At 56.6% G+C, this 20695-nt stretch overlaps 5 protein-coding genes across 5 annotated transcripts in view; 4 read left to right on the top strand and 1 right to left on the bottom strand.

The window, feature by feature from the left end:
• The window catches only part of PHACADRAFT_264276 (uncharacterized protein), a 36675-nt gene extending 26604 nt beyond the window's left edge, over nt 1–10071 (bottom strand). Inside the window, exon 1 of the mRNA XM_007400984.1 lies at nt 9463–10071. The gene's annotated coding sequence lies outside the window, so the exon portion shown is untranslated. The remainder of the gene's footprint in view (nt 1–9462) is intronic.
• Nucleotides 10072–13439: 3368 nt separating this feature from the next.
• PHACADRAFT_213659 (uncharacterized protein) lies at nt 13440–15061 on the top strand. Its single transcript, XM_007400983.1, has 4 exons — nt 13440–13732; nt 14112–14498; nt 14554–14674; nt 14741–15061. The coding sequence occupies exons 1-4, from the start codon at nt 13655–13657 to the stop codon at nt 14770–14772; spliced, it is 618 nt and encodes a 205-aa protein (XP_007401045.1). The 5' UTR covers nt 13440–13654; the 3' UTR covers nt 14773–15061.
• A 493-nt stretch (nt 15062–15554) lies between these two features.
• PHACADRAFT_130251 (uncharacterized protein) lies at nt 15555–15937 on the top strand (the record flags this gene model as incomplete). Its single annotated transcript, XM_007400982.1, has 1 exon — nt 15555–15937. A coding segment is annotated over exon 1 (321 nt), but the record flags the coding sequence as incomplete, so codon positions are not given.
• A 21-nt stretch (nt 15938–15958) lies between these two features.
• PHACADRAFT_264266 (uncharacterized protein) lies at nt 15959–16344 on the top strand. The gene has a single exon (XM_007400981.1). It carries the CDS (start codon nt 15987–15989, stop codon nt 16335–16337), a length of 351 nt encoding a protein of 116 aa, XP_007401043.1. The 5' UTR covers nt 15959–15986; the 3' UTR covers nt 16338–16344.
• A 2193-nt stretch (nt 16345–18537) lies between these two features.
• On the top strand, nt 18538–19302 carry PHACADRAFT_104445 (uncharacterized protein; the record flags this gene model as incomplete). The annotated part of the gene is made up of 1 exon (XM_007400980.1): nt 18538–19302. One exon carries the CDS (start codon nt 18538–18540, stop codon nt 19300–19302), a length of 765 nt encoding a protein of 254 aa, XP_007401042.1.
• Between the last annotated feature and the right edge of the window lie 1393 nt (nt 19303–20695).

The raw sequence follows: 20695 nt of genomic DNA, 5'->3' as shown, positions 1-20695 counted from the left end.
CACAAACAAGTCTACGAAACGTTAGTGACCATGTTTCTGATAGAAGCCGCATGCACGCACCGTCATCTTCGCAAGCGTAGCAGTCTGGTCCATCTATCGTGATTCTCTGCCTTCAGCACATCTTCAGGAGTGAATTAATAGCTAGGATAGATCACATTTGGGATGCACAAGCTATGCAAGACTTGTGGGAACTCGCCACGGTGAACCACGCCTTCTTCAGCTTGGCCACGACGACCTCGAATATCTCCGATAACGGCATGATCAGAATTGCAGCTCGTCTTTCCGCTCTGACACTAACGAGACATTCCCGGGCTGTGGACGAATGCGAGCAAGCCCGAGGACACGAGTTGCTTGCGCCGCGAGACTGCCAAGACTCTGGCAAAAGTATGAGCATCGTGACGCGCGTGCACCTGTAGACACGCACCTACATCACAGTGGCACCGTTCTACAAGCTTGCAAAGGCTGCCACCGTCGGTTGCGCGTTCAGAGGCAACGCTTGCTCGCGCTTCATGTGCTATCTGGAACCCGCAGCCGCATGACCGCGCCGGGAGTCTGCCATACTTTTTATCCTGACAAGTGGATTTTATTCTTGACCCCGATAAAGCAGCTTAGGTGGGGTCGAGTGCGGACGCGTGTCCTGGCATGAGGATATCGGTGGTGGTCCACTTCAAAGTCAGGTCGCTTCGGCGTTTAAATGTTTGGTCCTATTTGTCGCACTTTCTGGCGCTCAGATATTCCATCCATCATCCGCACGCTCTTGAGCTTGAACATCAACCGCGTCCAGAAGCTCAGATGAACTCGGCGTTATATAAAATAGATAACGATGTTATACAACTAAGATGTACAAAAACTAAGCAGGACGACAGGACCTATGCGTTGATGACTGCAGAGACCTTGGCACTAATCACGGACAGACTCCCAGATTCTTCTTCGAGCAGACGGTAGTGATCCCCGCGCAACACGACCTCATCCAGCGAGTTGACGAGCGGCCCGAAGCCATGGTCCACGTTCGACTCCACGCGCAGTAATGTGATGTGCCCGTCGTACCGCGGCGTCGCGTGTGTGTAGAGCGCACGGGAGTTGGCGAAGGCGCGACCCTCGATGTCTTGCTTCAGGCGCATGCCCTGCTCGCCCATGTCGTCGAACGGCAGCCCGACGGCGCTCATCGCCATCGGAAGGACTGCACGTGCGATCTCGTCGACATACGCTCGCATCTGTTCGATTTCTTGCATGGAGTGCACCTCTGAGTCGAGCACGAAGAGGTTGACGGTCCAGCCGGCGCTCTGCGCAAGGTTTGCCACCTCTATCGCGATGTTTCCGCCGTAGGAGTAGCCCAGGATGTTGAACGACGCGCTGCCGGGTTTGGCACTGCAGATGCGGCCCAGCTCCTCGACAATCCGCGCGTAGTAGTACTTGGCCAGGTTCTCGATCGTGTGCATGTCCGAATTACGTAGGGTGCTGGCGTGACCTGTCGACACCTGGTTTTTGGGAAACTCGTCGAGTTCGACATACCCAGGATCGTTGAGAGCGACGACGTTGAACAGGTCGGTGGAGCGAGACAGCGCTGCGAACATGTGGCCAAGACCAGTAATCATAGGAACACAGAACAAGAACGGTTTGTCGGGCTCTTCAGAAAAGGCGAGTACCGGGGGTACGTGGAACTTCTCAGATGCCGGATCGGTCGCCGGAGTCGTCGCCGGCGGTTGAACAGACGCCTTGGCGGCGATCGCTTGCTTGATCTCGTCCGCCATCGCCTTGACTTTGGGCATGTTGAAGACATTCATCAGAGTGAACGGGACATCGAAGGCCTCTTGTATCCGGAACACCAAGCGGGAGGCGAGGAGCGAATGGCCGCCCGCATCGAAGAAGTTCGAAGACCGGCGGATTGGTGTGCGACCGAGAAGAGCCTCTATGATCCTACAGAGGCGCTCTTCGACTTCGTCCCCGGGTTCATCTGAACCTTCTTCCTCTGCATGATCGTTCAGCATGTTATCGGTATCAGTGGCAGCACGGGCCCGGAGCTGGGAGCGGTCCACTTTGCCATTGGGCGTGAGAGGAAGGGTCGGGATCCAGCACACAAGGTGGGGGATCATGAACGATGGAAGGATCTCGCGTAGCGCCTCGAGAAGTCGTGACGAGGACTCCGAGGGTGACGTCGGCGCAGCAGCGACAGCATACGCGATAAGCAGATCCTCATTATCCCTGTAGGACTTGAGGTAAACGACCGCGGCTTCGTTAGCCAAGCCGGTTCGGTGAATGGCTGCCTCGATCTCCGAGAGCTCCAATCGCTGTCCGCGGATCTTGATCTGACCGGCGCTCATCCTCCCAACGAAATGCAGCTGTCCATCCGGGCCCCATCTCACAGCATCGCCCTTTAGATAAAAAATTAGACGTGAAAGGGAAGAGCGAGAAGAGCACGCGGAAGCGACGTACCGAGCGGTAATACCGAGCGATACCTTGATTGAGTTCGTCGAACCCGAGCTCGACGAAGGCCTCGGCAGTCTCCTTCGGCCTCCTCAGGTAACCTGGACCGACGCCAGCACCACCAACAATCAGCTCACCGACCACGCCTGGGGGAACCAGCCGGCCCTGCGTGTCGACAACGAGAACTTGAACAGTCGACATCGGATGGCCAATGGGAACTGGTCCAGAGACAGGCATGTTGGGAATGTCAACCCAGAACCCGGTGGCGAAAACGCAAGTCTCCGTCAGGCCGTAAGCACTGAAGAGGTGGATCGACGGATTGGCAGCTTTCACCCTATGTAGATCCTCGTAATAGAAGGCTTCTCCGCCAACCTGAACGAGGCGAAGCTTGCAGAAAAGCTGCGGTGCGAAATCGAGGGCTTGACGGAAGAGCGCAACAGACATGAAGCAGCCCGAAACGTCAAAGAGCTGGAACTGCTCCGCCAGAGCGACCAGGTCGAGGACGTCGTACCGACTGAAGCAGACAACGGTGGCGCCCGCAAGGAGAGTGCACCAAATATCGATGATGCTGGCGTCCCACGCGAGGTTGTTGATCATTCCGATCTTGTCACCAGGCTGGAACGGGAAAACGTCCGTGTTCGAGACGAGCGCGACCACCGCGGACTGCGCGACGACCACCCCCTTCGGCACGCCAGTGCTGCCAGACGTGTACATGACGTAGGCGGCATCCGTGCGAGGAGCACAGACGAAGTCGTTGGAGGAGGCGAGGTCGATTTCGGTGAGGAAGTCAGAAATGTCGAGACGAGTGACGCCTTCAGCGTTGCCGGCGAACTCTGGCGACTGTGAGGTCGTGATCAGCAGCGATGCACCACTCTCGCGCAAGAGCATCTCGAGTCGTTCAGGAGGATACCGGACGTCCAATGGCACGTATGCGGCTCCGGCCTTGACGATACCGAGAATGGATATGACAGCAAGGGCCGATGGGGGGATGCACATAGCGACGAACTCGCACGCGTCTCCTAACGCCTGCACGATCTTCTGTGCCAGCAAAGAAGAGGCGGTGCTCAGCTGCCTATACGATAATAAGAAGTCTTTCTCCTGTAGGGCCACCATGTCGGGGTGCTCGTCCATAGACTTCTTGAGAGCGTCGACGAGGCACGACGACGGTGGAGGCGGAGGTGGGGCAAGCGGGACGTCAAATCGTTTCAAATGTTTTGCGGAATTATGGAACGGAATCTCCTCGACGACCAGGTCAGGACGGAGCAGCAGGCTCTCGAGAATGTCCACGAAGTTGTCGCAGAACACCTCGATGGTATTCGGTCGGAAGAGGGACTGGTCATAGATGAACTCGCAATGAGGCTCGTCGAGATCGTTGTAGCAAAGCTCGAGGTCCACCGGCAGGCTAATAGAACAAGTTAATCCAGAGGCAAGGAGTGTAGCGGCGGAATGACAAACCCTAGCTCCCTCGACAGTGGAATACGAGAGCCGCCCGAGCTGCGGGAAAGTGCGACATGAATGATGGAGGACGACAGCCTTTGTCGTCTCTGTAGAGCGATAGATACATCCTTGATAGATACGGCAGAAAACTCGGACGCTTTCTTGACCGAGTTCCTCACTTCGTCAAGAACGTCCGTGAGTGTAGCGTCGCGTTGAACAGCAAGGCGAGCGGGAACAATATCCACCGACTCGCTCGTCTCAAGCCCTGTGAACAGAAGTCAGCCCATGTTTCATGCGAAAAAAAAAAAAGTTGAACACACCAATAGTGATGTCTTCTTGGCGAGTGTACCGATTGTTGAGTACAGTGAGTGCGGTGAGGTGCAGCGCGAGAAGTTCGTCCTCGCTCTTTGACGAGGTCCGAAGCACATCGCAGATGGTTGGCAGTAAGACGAAGGAGTGCGTCTCTCGTCGCAGGGACGCACTTTCCGAAAGTCGAGGGAAATCGAGAGGGAACTCGCAGGGGACATAGTCGCGTAGGTACGACGCCACGTCAGATGGAGTAGGTTGGCGAAGCGCCGAAGATCGCGGTGGCTCGACAGGGAAGTATACGTTGTCGGCGACTTGGTCCAGAAGTGCGTGGATCCGGTTCGACAGATCGACGATCGTCTCTTCCTTGAACAGGTCGGTGCTGTATACGAACTCGCCAACCAGCTGGCCGCCGTTCTTTGGGAAGAAGTGAATTTCCAGGTCGAACCTCGTCACGTCCATATCAGCTCGCGAGGTGGAAACAGCGATATCTCCTATGGAGAACGGTGCATGCTTGACAGTCTGGTATGCGAGGACGATCTGCGCCAGGGGGTTGCGACTCAGGTCGCGAGTAGGGTTGAGGATCGAAACGACCCGCTCGAAAGGTAGATCTTGATACTCGAATGCCGCCATCGACAGCTCTCGCACTTGCTGGAGCAGTTCCACAAATGTCTTGCCAGGATGTACCTCCAGCCGGAGAACCTGCGTGTTGACGAAGAATCCGATGAGCTTCTCGGTCTCAGGTCGATTGCGATTGGCTATCGGGAAGGCGAAGGAGGCGTCCGTCTGGCCGGTGAGCTGGAACTGGACGATGCGGAAGGCTGTCGACAGGAGCATGAACATCGTCACGTGTTCCTGCTTGCAGATCTGTTCTAGTCGGGCCAGCAGCTCCGCGGGGAAACGATCGACGAAAGTCTTCCCCTCGTAGCTGAGATGCTGAGGTCGTGGGAAGTCCGTCGGCAGTTCTGCCGCCTGACTACCTTTAAGGTGCTTCGTCCAATACTCGACCTGAGGTTCTAGTATACTCTCGAAGTCTTCTGATTGTTGCCACTGCGCGAACTCCTTGTATTGAATCCCCAGCGGGGGGAGATCATAGTCTTTGCCGGCGTCAAACGCAACGTAGATCTCAGCGAGCTCCAGACGGATGACATCAAAAGAGAAACCGTCGACTAGGATGTGATGCATGCATAAAAGCAGGTAGGAATAGTCTGGCGAGAGCTGGAACAGAGTTGCGCGGAAACATGGTTCAAGGTCGAGCGAGAACGGGCGTCTGGCATACTCTCCGATGAGTTTGTGGACGGATCGTTTGTCGACATCGGAGGCCAGGGGCACGACCTCGAGAAGGGGACAAAAATCGATAACTTGAGAAGCTGGAGAGTAATCAATCTCGACGAAAACGGTGCGGAGAATCTCGTGACGAGAGACGATCTCCTGGAGCGTGCGCTCGAGAGCGTCGACGTTCAAAGGTCCTTGAAGCTTCAGGACATAGGGAGTGTTGTAACGAACGTTCTGCGAACCGAAATATGCGAGTTGCGAGAGGAACCAGAGTCGTTGCTGGGCGAAAGATAAGGGGTAATGCTTCCCCTCCAATGGCGCTGCAATTTTCATGGAGACCTCGTGAGATGGAGCGGAGGCGAGGAGTTCTACGATACTGGCCCCAAGCTTTCTAGGGCTAGGGTGAGAGAATATCGTCTTTAGAGGGATAGCCACATGGAATTCCGATTCGAGCGCGGACTTCAGTCGTGTCGCAAGTAACGAGTGTCCTCCAATATAGAAGAAGTCCGCGAGAGGTGATACCACTTGAAGAGACAGAATATTGCCGAATATCTCGCATAGTCGAGCTTCCATGTCGTCCGCAGGTACAACATGCTGGTCGTCCTCAGTGGCCTCGCGAATATCACGACTCGCGTCCTTCTCTGCCATCGCCGCCAATTGTCGCCGATCCAACTTCCCGCTCGTCTGAAGCGGCAGAGCGCGCACAGAGAAGATCCGGTCGGGGACCATGTAGGACGGCAGCATTTCCCGCAGCCGTTCGAGAAGACCGATCTCCACGTGCGTCCTGAACACCAGCTCTTGCAGCCTGGAAGTGGCAAACGGAGACAGGGAGGCCTCATCATAGTCGACGGTCTTGAATGCGACTCGATGCCAGGTGCTAGCGTCGACGTCGTCGAGAGATCCTTTGATGAACACTGCGTCAAAAGTTGTCGTCTCCTTCTGACGCGCGACACTCAGTTTGACCGTCACCTCGTACCGCTCCGCGAGACGCTCCAGGTCCCATGCGGACCAGCCTAGAGCGGCTGCGGCCCCTTTGCGCGAAGGAAGCGCCGAGGCGAGGTCGGCGAAGCGATCTGACGAAGACGAGAAGACGGCTGTCGCTGCCGCGATTTCCCAAGACAGGAACCGATTCGGGATGTGCTCAACTGCGAAGATATTCTCGTTACCGGCGACGAAGTCACGCAGGGCATCCTCGAGGTCCGAGTCCTTCCATCGCAGCGTTTCATAATCGTGCCAGACAGGAGGGGAGATCAAGGACACATCCTGATTGACGTGGAGGATGACCTGGTACCGGAACTGGCTGAACTCGTTGCAGTACTCCATCGCCTTCGGGACAATCTCGACATGTGCAATGGCGGGGATGGTGCGACGGAGACTCGTGAAGAACGAAGGGTCGACTAGCAACTCAGCTCGATGATCTTCACGGCTCAGGAGCTCGTCGCGAAGGTCCTGAAGCGTCCGCGACTTGAGCTCGTCTTGCCAGCCGTGCACTGCGATGTCTATGCCCAAGAGACTGTCGAGGGGAAGACTTCGCGCGTCTCCGATGAGGATACGGCCTCCAGGAGCGCACTTGCCGATGATGTCGACGATAGCCTGGTGCAGGTAGGCTTCCGACGGGAAGTACTGGGCGACGGAGTTCATGAGCACGAAATCCGCCTCGAATGCAGGAAGCTCAGGGATCTTATCGGCGGCGGCATCCCAAATCAAAACCTTGTCGTCTAGGCCAAGCCCTTTCAGCTCGTCCCTTAGACGTTTGACTGCATCAGGTGAGGGCTCAATGGCCCACATGCGGTCGACAGAGGGAAGGATCTGGTGGAGGAAGATGCCGATTCCACAGCCGACCTCGAAGGCGGTCCGTGGGCGCTGTTGATAGAAGGGTCTGAGGGTGTCGTGGAGCCAATCTAATCACCAAATGTGTTCGGTCAGTTCTCTCAGGTTCTCGATATCTCGTGAAAGGGGTCGACTAACCGGTCATCTCGAGCGTCGGAGTAGGTTCTCCAGTGATCATACTATCCCAGCCTGAGAATTCTGCGCGTGCTTTCGCCCTGGTTCAAGCGAAGATCAGCGATGAAAAGCATGATTGTTGAGGTGGAGTGTGCTCACAGATCATAGGCGGAATACATATCGTCGTACACGTCCTTCCATGTGTCCACAACCACAGATTCATCGTTCGACACTGCAGGCTGTGCATCGTCGTTACTAACTTGATCTTCGACCTCTGGATTCTGCTCGTGATTGACAACAACATACGCGACAAGGCTGGGGTCATCGCCATTAGTCGGCTTGTGACAGCTGACGCCAGCGCCGGCGACGAGCCCGGTGCGCAAGATGGTCGCCTCGATCTCGCTCAGCTCTAGCCTCTGGCCACGAATCTTGACCTGTCCTGCATTGATTCGGCCTACGAACTGCAGCTGTCCGTCGCACCAACGCACAGCGTCGCCCTGTAAACACCCAAGCATAAGTCAACTCGCAGCGCTCTGAATCTGTAAAACTCGCTACTCACCGTGCAGTAGAATCTCGTGTTTCCGTGCAGACCGTCGATGCGCAAATCAACAAACGCACTCGCGGTCTCCGTTGGACGGTTGAGATAGCCTTCGGCGATACCCTCGCCGCCGATGATCAGCTCGCCGATGACGCCCGGCGGCACGAGCCGGCCGCGGCGGTCGACGACGAGCGCTTGGCATGTCGTGATGGGACGGCCAATGGGCACGGGTCCGGCGTACGGCACATCGGCATCACCGGGCAAGACGTTGAAGGTCGTTGCCATGACGCACGCCTCGGTCGGGCCGTACGCGTTCGTGAATGCGACGTGCGGGGCCGCTGCGCGCGCCTGGCGGAGGCTTGCGTAATCGAGCGCCTCGCCGCCGGTCAAAATCTGTGTGAGCTCGCAGAAGACGTCCGGGCATGTGGCCGCGAACTGGCGGAACAGCGGGGTAGGCACGAGGCAGCCGTCGATGTGCGCCTCGCGGAAGCGTCGCGCGAGCGCAGGCGGGTCGAGCACATCGAACCGGTCGATGCACACGAGTGTCGCGCCGAGCAAAAACGAGGCCCAAACGTCGATGACGCTCGCGTCCCAGGCGAGGTTATTGACCTGCGCGATGCGATGTCCCGGGCCCCACTTGAAGATGTCGGTGTTGGTGGCAAAGGCTACGACGGAGGACTGCTTGATGACGACACCCTTGGGCTTGCCAGTGCTGCCGCTGGTGTAGAGCACGTAGGCAGCGTCGCTTGAAAAAGACACGGGCGACATGGGTGACGCGGGTGACGCGGGCGAGACAGATCCATCGCGCCCTTCGCGGGTAAACGCAGCAACGAGCGACTTCCGGTTGTCAAGGAAGCTGGACACATCTAGACGTGCAATACGCTCGCGATTGAAATTGAACCAAGGCGATGCTGAGGTGGTGATGACTAGAGATGCGCCAGAGTCTTCAACCAGCGACTCAAGGCGTTCTGCAGGGAAGCGTACATCGAGGGGCACATATGCAGCACCACTCTTCACAATAGCGAGGATGGTCAAGATGGCGATTGCTCCTGGAGGGATACAGAAGGACACAAATGCATGTATCTCCTGTTGTCTCGTAACCTCTAGGATCCGCTGGGAGAGAACTGAGGTAAGGATATCGACTTCGCGGTAGGTCAAGACGAGATCTCCTTCGATAAGCGCCGGTAGATCATGATAGGCGACGACGGCGTCTGAGAACGCCTGGGCGAGCGTGGGACGAGGCTGAAAGGGGATTGGCGCGGGGTCGATTGGAATATTTGCTGCGACGAGCTGCTCAAGCGGACGGGAAAACAGAACGTCGTCGGCCGTGTGGTCGGGGTCGGTGATGATAGCGGTAAGTACATCGAGAAGATTGTCGAGGAAGGTTTGTATGGTGTCCGGCCCGAAGCGAGTCGAGTCAAAGCTTATGTTCACACGCAGATGGTCCGCGGAGGGACAGGCGTTCCAGATCATAGCGAATAAGCTACTGACGACAGCCATTGAGTCGTGTAATCGCCAATTTAAGCTCACGAACTTACCCGTCTGCTGTGCTATCGATGGGGGCATCGCCGAGGTGCACGAGCACGGGGAGAACAACATCGCGAAGGCTGCTCTTGTTGGTAACGAGCTGCGGCAGAACAGTCCTGAACGGAAGCGTGTGGCGCTCTAAGGACGACACAAGCTTATGAGTGGCTCGGACAACCTCCACAAATGTGTCCCCGTCTTCGACTTGCAGGCAGATAGCTAGAGGCTCCTCTGGCTTCCCACATGCGTCGACACCTGAAATCGTGTTCAGCTCGATGTAACGCGGACTGCAAGCAACAAGAACCGGTACCGATGGCGGCACGGACTACGCCGGAATAGCGCAGATGCAGAACACGGACGGCAACAAGCAGGATTTCATACAGGGAAGCAGAGACTTGGTTGCTAAAGTCGAGTAGCTGGGTATACAAGTCGTTGTCGACGGTGACGGATGCGACAGAATCAGTGAAGGAGTTTGGATGAGTGAAGTAGCTGTCTCCAGGAAACTCGACGGGTACGCAGCCACGAAGAGCTTCGGAGGCGAAATTGCGCCGAGCGTCAGGAGGGGTTTCTCCAGGCTGGTCTCCCATCGTCAGAGGTGCGCGAGAGCGGTGGTGATTGGAGAAATTAGACACAATAGTTTCGCAAGGTTCGAGGTCCCAGTATTGCTGCTTAGCGGTTTTCGCTGGTGCTTTAGCTAAGGCCTAAGTATTTCCTCGCATGCAGGCCTTATGTACTGCCCTGTGGCCATGATGCAGCCCACAGATTCACACTGTCTATGAAGGAACAACGGGAACAAAAAATGTCTGTGAGAAATTCGTGCACCCCCCTGCCTATTGAAATGATTGAACTGCAGTATGGTCATCAGAAAGAGCGTGTGGAGACTGGGACCCCTTGGGGAAGGTTCGTTATATTGTGTAAGATCGCCTCAGGTCGCGTCAGGTCACATCAGCGACCCTCTATATCTGGAATTACCTCACGAAACTTTTCACTTTTCAGGACTAATCCTGTTGCTCTCTGGCACAACGTGGATCGAGGAAATATTACCAATCGTTTTCTACAGTGCTCGCATAGCAACCGGAGCTGTCCTATCTTACATTTCCGAAGCTTGACAAGTGGAGAGGTAAGGAATCGAAACCAAAATTTTATTGCCGCAGTCAGGTTCGAGACATTTCCTTCATGAATATGCAGTAGTGAAAGAAAGAAAAAATTGTGTCCGTAGTGTCTCAACATTTAGTTCAATCCTTGGGCCGGTCTGGCTCTACGACCTCCGGGTGCAATTCTCGCTGCTGCTCTTTATCTGCGACGCTGCTGCCGCATGTCAGCTAACTTCTCGTCATCCTGGGACTCAGGACGGCTTTAAATCTCGCGGGAAAATATATCTGCTTCTTGTGCACCCGTATTTCACTCAGCCATTCAGTCAGCCATTTGTAAACGGGCGGAGTCAGGGTTCTGCCCGACTGCTGCCGGTGGCTGGCAGGCAGGTCTGGCTATCAAATTCCCAATCAGGTTGGTCGTGCGGCTGTAAGGCGCCCTTATTTTCACCGCCATTAAACTAATCCGCCATTTCATTGACCTGCTAAGACGCCCATAAAGCCCAGATAACACAATACTTCCCAGGTTCAGCCACGCTGTATGTCATACTCCATCGAAACCTGGAAGCTGTGTGACAGCTACTGGCAGACTTCCATATACCTAGCAGTAGTTCTTTCCACTGAAATTAATGGCGCACCTGCGCCGGCGGGAGCCTCGTGGCGTCTTTGTGGCACTGATGCGCTGATAGTCTCCTGCAGCTTATAAGAGCCCTGTTTCCGGTAAAGCAATGCAATACAACTGTGTCCGTGCCTGCGCCGAGCTAGACTCGGCGACGCGGATCTATCGGTGGAATAGTTCTCAACCTGTGCCTCGCGAAGCGATCGGGGATCTCGGAAGAGCATGCTTCTGCCGGCTCTGCTAGAAGGCTGTGCACCTCATTATCAGATAGCTACCTTGTGCCGCGAGTCACACGGCGGACCGTACCCTCCGATAATCCGCGAGGTACTTTGCTCGGATTTCGGGGTTAGTATGTAACGGCTGCAGTGCTAATCGGTGTTGTCGCCGGCCCCGCGGCGTACCTCCAGAGATCGCCAAGCATTACTCGACCGTTACGGCTGCGCCAGGACAGTATCCTGGCAGACAGGTTGGGATGAGCTGACGCGAAAACTGACGTGAGTGCAATTTGGGGCTTATTGCCCCCGATAGTACGACTGGCTGGCCTTGCTGCCAGTTGCTTCAGTCCGGGCTGTGAACCCGGCACCCACGATGTCGACCGTATATGCCAGCAAACAGTGGAGACACTCACATACTCTGAAAACACATGAAAGAATTTATCCTGCGTTCGCTATGCTCACCATGCTTTCGCGGAGTTTTTCTCTGTTTCTTCCCATTTTCATACGTCGTCAGCACTTACTCTCGGTATGCTATCCGGGACTGTAGCTGCATGGCCGCACTTCTAGTCATGGCAACTACATCGTCATTGACCCGATATCGACAGCGATAAGTGGGTACGCGTATGTGACTGGCATCGGGCTATCGGTTACGAGTCGCACGCTTTTCGAGCTACATCGATAGTGCGATTATTGGCATCGCCTTTAAAGCGCTGCCTCGGCCCTGGAAGTCGGCATAGCTAATGCGTCGGCTGGGACACGCTCGTGAGCAAGGTCGCCGCTGGTCTGTGGGCGGCGTGAGCATTCCCTACCACGCTCGGCTCGTAGGCGAACAGGAAAGGTACGTTAGAGTCTAGACGCAAGTTCGGGGCGGAGTGGATTGCGCACGCGAGGAGGATCCTTTTGCAAACCGCTGTAAGTAGGTCAGTCACGCGTCACGGGTCTGAAAAGTAGCTTAACACATCCCCCAGATTATAGTAGCCACTTTGTGCGCAACATAAAAGCAGCGTGATGAAATAGACGTCACAGGTCACCCCTACTTGGTTGGATAGGCACGGTATAGGAGAGGCGTACAGAATAACGCATGTATCAGTAACGCGCAGCCACCTAGCAATTTAAATGGCAGGTTAATCATATTCGGTGGAGCAAGCATTCATTGCGATATTCAACTCTGCAGGTTTAGCCCTACCCGTCAGTAGACTAAGCCCACACATGACATGGAGATAACAATTTACAGTTTTATGGCTAGACAGCAGCACGGTTGCAGGCCTGCGTCGACAGCCTCGGGGCGAGCAACTCCTCAAAGAGACCTACGTAACGTTAGCTACCATGCTTCTGGTACAAACTGCACACACGTAGCACTACCTTCACAAGCACAGCTGTCTAGGTCTATTATGAATCACATCCTCTGCATTCAGCACATCTTCTGGAGTGAATCACACTACGATAAATCACATTCAGGACGCGCAGGCTATGCAAAACTCGTGGGAACTCACTAAGTTGAACCACGCCTTCTCCAGCTTGACTACGGCGACCTCGAACATCTCCAATAACGGCATGCTCGGAATTGCAGCTCCTCTTTGCGCTCTGACATCATCAAGGCATTCCTGGACCATGGATGAATGCGAGCAAGTTAGAGGATGGGTGTTGCTCGTCCATGTCGTGCACGACTTGCGCCGCGAGATTGTCGAGACTCAAGCGAAATATGAGCATCTTAGGGTGCTTAAATCTGTAGGCACGCACCTACATAGCAGACATACCGTTTTACAAGCTTGCAAAGGCTGTCATCGTCATTTGCACGTTCAGAAGTAACGCTCGCTCGCTCGCGCTTAGTGTGCTATCTGGAACTCGCGGACGCACGACCGCGCTCGTGAGGCTGCTACACATTTTATCTTGACAAATGAATCGTCCTCGACTCTGGTAAACGCAGCTTAGGCGGAATCGAGTGCGGAGGCATGCACTGACATGGAGATGACGGTTGCGGTTCAGAGTCTGATTTCCTTGTTTGAATATTTGGTCTTATTTGCGCTCTCTCCGGCGCTCCATTGACGCGTCCGTTCTTGACCACCTCTGACCACCTCCGTCCAGGAGCTCAACGCGCCGTCCAATACCCAGTACTTTCCACCTAATTTTCGCTTTGTCTTTGCGTTTGCTGCAATTTACTCGCGCAAGGTCTCAGAGCTATGGCGGCACCTTCATCAGCAGCTGATAACAGGGTGCTGCTGCTTCGACGCGCTGAGAGCGAGTCGGCGAGCATCAAAGTTGTCCTTGGCTCCTGCAAGGTATGGCCTCCGACGGCAGCAGCCACCTCACACCAAAGAACCAGTCGCAGCAACTCGGACTGCCGCAGGCGAATTCGATAGTAGGGACGATGTCTCTTGGGTCTCGGCGGTTGTCCTTCATAAGCTTGATAGGTCGCATACCAACATTTGAACAGATGAGCGAGTAAACTGTCACACTGCGCATTGTTTGTTTGACGGCCTGTCTTGCAGCCTTGCCTGCCATGTTGGTGAAGAGTTGCTGTTTACTGGCCAATTACAATGCCCCTCAGAACGTGTCGACTTGGTTAAATAAGATTAAGACATCCACCATGTGCTACAGACGTCGACTGCGCTCGGTCGTTTCACAGATAAGTTATGCGGAAAGCGGATGTGTACGTGGCCAATACCGCCATTGTGTGGCTTGCGATACTGAGCTGCAAAGCTTGCAGACGACGACGAACTCATCATCTTCATTAATAGTCTTTTGCAGCCGAGGGTGGGGCCAGCGCCGTAAGCCTTGATAGTCCTGCTCGTGCACCAGCGAACTCATTCGTCTCAGGCGCCGTCTTCTCGCACGTCTTCAAAGCGTTGATGTCGCTCGACGAGGAGTCCTCGACGCTGCTGCTGTTCGACTCAACGCCAAATGCGAAAGCGACAATCTCGCTCTTCGTGTGCATGGCCTTCCCCATGAACTTCGGTCCGAGCACGACAACGTCCGTGATCACTGGGGGGGGGGGGCTGCTCCTGATGCGACACCGCCCGGCGCGCCGCGGCCTAACCCGCACGGGAGGCAAGATCGGCGCGATCATAGGCCATTATGAGCCAGTCCTTGATCTTCGGCGACGGACATCTGACTATCGCGAAAACGTACGTCTTTCGTCGTCAGAATAGCTGCGCAAATGCTGACGTGGTTCCTGCGAAGGCTGGACCGTGGATCTTCGTGCCTTTTATGGCGACGGGCTTCCAGGATACATTACTCCTGGAGATAAGTCAAGCGACGCCCGAGAAGATGACGCATGACCGGCAAAACCAGTTCATTAGGAGTGAGCTTTGCGCCTGGTTTAACAACTCCTCGCTACGATTTGCTGACAGGATTCTATATTGGCCAGGTCTCACGCGCACCCTTCAAGCATGTTCGTGACAGCAATGTCAGTGCTGCATCGGCCGCTGGTCGCCCTAAATTCTCTGGCGGCCCCTCCAGCATAACCAAAAGGTCCTTCAACACATGATCCCGCCATGTGAAGCCCGTTCTCGCTCAACGTGGCGCTTTCCCACCTGCCCGCCGTCTGCAAAACATCTGTCTTCCCATAATTCCCGTTGATCCCGAGCAATGATTCCTGGTAGCGGTAGGCGCCGGCTCGTTCGGTATGGGATTCCTCCCTACACTAGTGCGAAGCCCTGGATCGAAGTCTGTTATCGTATGGTACGTTTTACTTTTTCCGGGCAACTCGGCATTGACTAAAGTTCATAGCGTTTCTTAGCTTGTACGATATCGGCCCTGCTATTTCCGCGTCATGCGCGTAAACATGTTTGTGACAGAGCCAGAAGCTCCGTTTATCGAGAGGTAATATGTGCTCCAACTTGATGTCACAGTCCCGGTGATGCTGTACAAAGCGCTTCGGTCGTACTCTGTTTGAAGTTGAAGCTGCCTCTCTACGTCTGGCGGACGGTACTCGAGCGCCGTTTGCCTAGTCCGGACAGCGCACTTTCCCACGCCATAAATCGGCCAAGGAAGCTCAACTAACAGCTGTTCCATAAATGATAGACATCCTGCTGGCAGATTTTGAATCTCGGAGCTCGAACTCTGCTAACGAGGGCAGGGAAGACGAGATGGAAGTCGCAGCGGGGCAGGCCGGGTGATTAGTGTGCCTTCTCGCGTTTTTCGTGCAGGCGGTACGTTGATTTGGACCCTGAATGCTGCGTCAGTTAAATACTACTCTAGATGGCGGACATTAGCCCCGACGCACCGACCTGCCTACGCTGAAATGTCTTCTACTCCCGCTCGACCCCCACTCGACGGCTCAATCTCCATCCTTCCGGGATTCGTCGACTTCCATGCTCAGCATAATCCTGAACGGCCCTGGGCCCTCTTGTCCGCTGGACCTGGACTGCCAGTGGACGCCGTCTCGTTTTTGGAGTTTGCTCGTGCCGCCGACAGAGTCGCCCACAAGCTCAGGCCAAACAGGTCAGGTCCCGACAACGAGGTTGTCGCCGTCCTCGTCAACTGCGACACAGTGTTGTATCTCGCCTTGTTGGCAGGAATGATGAAAGCAGGCATAGTGGTATGTTCTATCTTGACTTGGCTCTCGTGGCCAAAAACGCTGAGCACCACGTTGTCCACTCTAGCCATTCCCCATGTCTCCCAGGAACTCTGCACCTGCGATAGTTGACATGCTCAAGCGCACATCCTGCCGCAAGATTTTAGGCCAGGCCAGTATGCATTCTCTGCTCACCGACGTTCAATCCGAGCTCGAGAACGAGAAATATGCGCTCCAGGTCGACTCCCTTCCCGAGCTCGAGGAGATCTTCCCAACCTTGCGCGGAGGAGGCTCCACGGATCTGTGCGAATCTTACCCTCGTAGCAACGAGCCTTTCTCCATGGACGATGTCGTCTTTTATCTTCACTCGTCTGGTTCGACTGGCTTTCCAAAGCCCATTCCTCAACGCCAGGCCGATATGCTCCATACGTGCAGTGCTCGTGCGTAGTTTTTCATGATCGATAGAACGATACCGTACTGATTTTTTTTAAATTTTAATAGCAATCATTGCTGATTGTGCGAGTCATGAGGTCATTTGGGGCGCAATGGCACTGCCCACGTTTCACGTTATGGGTATATGTAATCAGCTATACTCTCCTCTCGTGAGCGGGCTTCCGGTATGTCTGTTCGCTCCCAGAGCGCCTGCGTCACCTGTGGTTCCTACCCCGCGCAACACCATCGAAGCGGCGATGGCCGCCAAATGCACGGGGTTCTTAACGGTCCCTGCATTCGTTGAGGTGAGTTCTGGCTCACATCAAGGGTGCCCCAAGGCGTCTAACTCCATTGCACATGCAGGCCGTGCAAACGGCCTCGGGAGAGCAGCGTTGAACCTGCGGCCGGTGCTGGCAGCAGCTCATTTAGCGACAATGCGGTGTCGAAGCGGAGGAAAACACACCTTGACCTCGGACCACCACCATCTCCCGTTAGACGCCCGCACCGTCTGGCCGCTCTCCAACTCCTCTGCGCGCACCGCCCCATCCCCCTCTCCCAAAATCGCCTCCACCGAGGTCCCAAGACTTTGCGGCTCGCTACGCGGCCCGGGTCTTGTGGATACCGACGCTGCAAGACCACCCCGAGCTGGAGGGGCCAACGCAGCGTCCCATGCTGTGCCCTCCAGGCACCCCCGCCCTGTGCCGTTGCGCACGGGGCACCTGCGTGCGGATTCCCGCCTGTCGTCCTGCGCGAGCGGGCTGACAGGTACTTGGTTCCCCCTCTCGACGTCGAGTGGGCGGGTATTTGTGTGGCCGCCCAGCGCGGCCACTGAGGATCGGGAGGTGCCACTCCGCACACGCGGCGAGGGGCACGCTTTCGGTGTGGGCCTTTGTCAGGTTCGTTGGGGGCCCCGTTTAGGCTGTCCCTTTTTGTGCAATACACCCTTTGTAACCCTCTTTGTCGCGTGTGGGCCTCTGGCCACCTGTGTGACAGATGGTATAAAGCTGACCACGTCGCGACACCAGGGTCCCCTCCAGTACCACCAGCACCTCCTACTGGACTTCGACTCTGCCTACATGTCATCCCATCCCACGCCCGATGCTGCCCTCTCCCAGAGGCTGGACGAGTTCCTCGGCCAGCTCCAAGATATTTCGACCGGCCTGGCGGCGGTCGGCGATCCGCTGCGGCGTTTCGTGGCCTCCACGGCCACTGACCCCATGTCTGCCACTTCTGACTTCTCACGCGCCCTGGGCTCCCTCTTTGCCGCATGGGCCTCTCTCGTTGAGGGCAACAACGGCCAGATGGCCGCCCTCCTCCCCCCCTTTGTCCAAGTCCTCCAAGGGCAGTGTGCGGACGCTGTGAGGCGCATACGCGAGCTTGAGGACCGCCTGGCATCTGCGCACGTCGTGAAGCCCTCCGACGACCCTGCTCTCATGGAACGCCTGAGTGGCCTGGCCGCGAAGGTGTCTTCTCTCAGCGATAGGTATCAGGGAGCGGCCGACAGTTCAACATTGCCTCCCATGGGCCTGCATAGCTCGATTCACGCCCCTGCTCAGCTCGCTCCCTTGCAGGGCCGCGGGAAGAAGCGGCCTGCAATCTTCCCGGCTGAACCAGCCCCCAACCAAGAGCCTCCAGCGAAGCGGCAGGCTCTCGACCTGTATGCCATCCCGCGCGATTGGGAGTGGGGCAGGATCGCTGCAATTAGCCCTCTAATGGATGCGTGCCGTGGTCGCATGCCGCCGGAGTCAGCCCTGGCTCTTACCAAGGCCTTCGAGTTCCGCCCTCGGCGAGATGGCACTGCTCAAGGGTCGCCTGCTCCGGGCACCTATGCGGCGGTTGCGGGTGCCCCGCCACACTCGACGCCACCGCCTGTGGCCCTGACTTCTACCTCGTCTGCGCCCGCTAAGGCTGCACCGGCCCCGCCCAAACCCAAGCCGAAGGCCCCGGTTGTTCACGTCGCGGCTCCTCGGGAACCTACAAAAATCCTGCGCGTAGTCTTCTCCACAGCCGTTACAAACCTGGCTCACCGGCGCGACGAAGCTGACGTCCGCGCGTGGGTGCGCGAAAGGCTCCAGCGTATTGGCGAGGAGCCTAACGAAGTCGTGGGGCTCCACTGGCACGAAGGTGGCGTCCATGCAGACATCCGGTTCCAGGCACGCCCAACGGTGGCTACACGCGACTCTGTGAATGATGGCGCGGACTGGCTCGCCAACGCTATGGGGACAGCGCGCTCGGCCACTGTCGACTTCTACACACCTGTTACACGCATCGCGGTGAAGGCCCTCCGCACCCGCCGTCCAGGTACCGACCTTGAACTAGCGTCGGAGGACATAATCTCTGCCATCGCGCAAGAGAATGCCTGGGTCGCTGGGCAGCTGCTGCAGCACAACCAGTCACCCCGACCCTTCTGGATGGACGCAACGGGCGGTTCTGGCACATTCGTCTTCGCTGCCTACGACAATCGTGACGGCACAGTCAGCGAGGGCTGGTGCAAGAAGCGCCTCCGAGTCTTCGGCGTTGAGCACAGCATCCAGCGCCATGACACCACACCGCGGGTCCCACTCTGCGACCGGTGCTGGCACTGGGAGCACACCGGGGGGTCCTGCAGGGCCGCGAAGCTTTTCTGCTCGAGGTGCTCACTGCCTCATGTCGATGTTGATCACGCGAGGTTCTGTGTTCACCCGGACTGCCAGCAGGCGCGCCTCGACACTCTGGTGGTGCGCACCTCTTGCTCTCACGTGTACTGTGCCAGCTGTGATAGCGTCGACCATGCCCCGTCGTCTCGGGAGTGCCCTTACAGCCGCCGTGCTGGCGATCGGGACGCGAAGAAATGGTTCTCTCGGCACCCCGCGGCGTTCTCCGCGCAGGACATGCGTCAGCGCGGGAAGATGTATGACGGCGAAGTGGCTGTCGAGACCGAGAAACAGCATCGACAGGCCCAGGCTGGTGTGCCAGAGCCTGACGACGATATGTCTTCCTAAGTAGTCTGGAACTCTTGTATAATTAATGAGTAATACACCTGTTCAGCCCTCTCCTGTGTTGTCTCGTGTGCCGACCGACAGTGGTTCGTCGCATGGGGCTCCGGTGGACTCCGACTCGGGCTTTGCGCCTGAGCTGCCACCTCCTCTTGACATTGATGAGCTCCGCCGTGCTGCGGGTCAACGTGCATCCCACTCTGGTGCAGCGCCGCCTGCCGGGGCGGTAGGCAACGAGGGACGGGCTGGTACTGGCCCTGCACAGGGTAGCAGCTCGGGGCGGCCCATGCGATGTATATCAGCCAATGTTCAGAAGAGTGCCCTCAATCTTGGGTGTTTACTCAATAATAACCGCGATGCTGATATCGTGCTTGTCCAGGAGCCCTTCAAGGGCCACATCAAGCTGGTTGCATCGTCAACGGATCCGGACGGCGAGTCCTATTTCTATACCACTGCCCACCGCGATTTCATATGTTTGGGGTACTCTGATACCACAAGGGTTCTAGTATATGTTCACACGCGGTGGCGCGGGGCAAGCCCGCAGCTAAGACTATCCGCAGTTCGCCACGATGACGCCCTGTGCGTCACTATGCGCGTGGAAGGGAAGGACATGACATTTCTGAACATCTACAACGACTGCAGAACATTTGCTGCAGTAGATTACTTGCTTGACCGAGCGGACGTGCTGCCTACCATTGCTTTTATGGCGGGGGACTTCAATCTGCGCGACCCGCAGTGGGACTCTGGCCAGCGCCGTCCGGGTGCCGCCTCACGCCATCTTGCCCAACGGGAGCGCCTGCAGGAGCTTGCACAGGAACAGCTTGGTCTCACCCTTGTGAATGACCCAGAGGGGCCTCCAACGTGGCTCACCAGGAAGCTGTCTGAGAGCGACGGCGTCCTGGACCTGGTGTGGGTTGATCCACAGCTGGGAACTGTGGATGGGCTCTGTGTTGACGATCTGGGCCGCGGGGCTAGTGATCACGCAGTGCTGCGATGGACCCTCCCGGTGCAGGGCGAGCCGACTGTTACTGCCAATGTCAAACGCGGCTCGGCTGAAGGGGCGGCGTATGTGAGGCGGTGCCGCTCGCTTGTCAATGCGCTGCCGCTTGAGTACAACTCACGCGACCAGGTCGAGACTATTGGCAACTGGCTCGGACACCGGCTTGATGATGCCTGGGCTGAGTTTGCGACCACGCCCAATGTCACTCGGCGATCCAAATCCTGGTGGAGCGCGGAATGCAGCGCGATCGTTAATGAGGTGCGAACACTGCGGACGATGCGCAAGGAGCTTGTCGTGCAGCGCAAGCGGTGGCAGGCTCGGGTGGTGCATGCTGGGCAGAACTTTGACATGGATTGGCATCGCGAGGTGCTGCAACTCACCAGAGAGGTTGCTGCTGTC

This window comes from Phanerochaete carnosa, assembly GCF_000300595.1.
Source record: "Phanerochaete carnosa HHB-10118-sp unplaced genomic scaffold PHACAscaffold_11, whole genome shotgun sequence".
NCBI classification, from domain to species: Eukaryota; Fungi; Basidiomycota; class Agaricomycetes; order Polyporales; family Phanerochaetaceae; genus Phanerochaete; species Phanerochaete carnosa.
Note: the sequence above shows the minus strand (reverse complement) of the source record. Positions and strands in the feature narration are given on the sequence as shown.

Bases quoted from the DNA above. Each gene is read 5' to 3' on its own strand.
- PHACADRAFT_213659 (XM_007400983.1), top strand. From the start codon at position 13,655: ATGGCCTCCGACGGCAGCAGCCACCTCACACCAAAGAACCAGTCGCAG. The intron at 13,733-14,111 runs GTAGGGACGATG...CTTCATTAATAG, and splicing joins TGCCGCAGGCGAATTCGATA to TCTTTTGCAGCCGAGGGTGG. The intron at 14,675-14,740 runs GTGAGCTTTGCG...TATATTGGCCAG, and splicing joins GCAAAACCAGTTCATTAGGA to GTCTCACGCGCACCCTTCAA.
- PHACADRAFT_264266 (XM_007400981.1), top strand. From the start codon at position 15,987: ATGTCTCCCAGGAACTCTGCACCTGCGATAGTTGACATGCTCAAGCGC.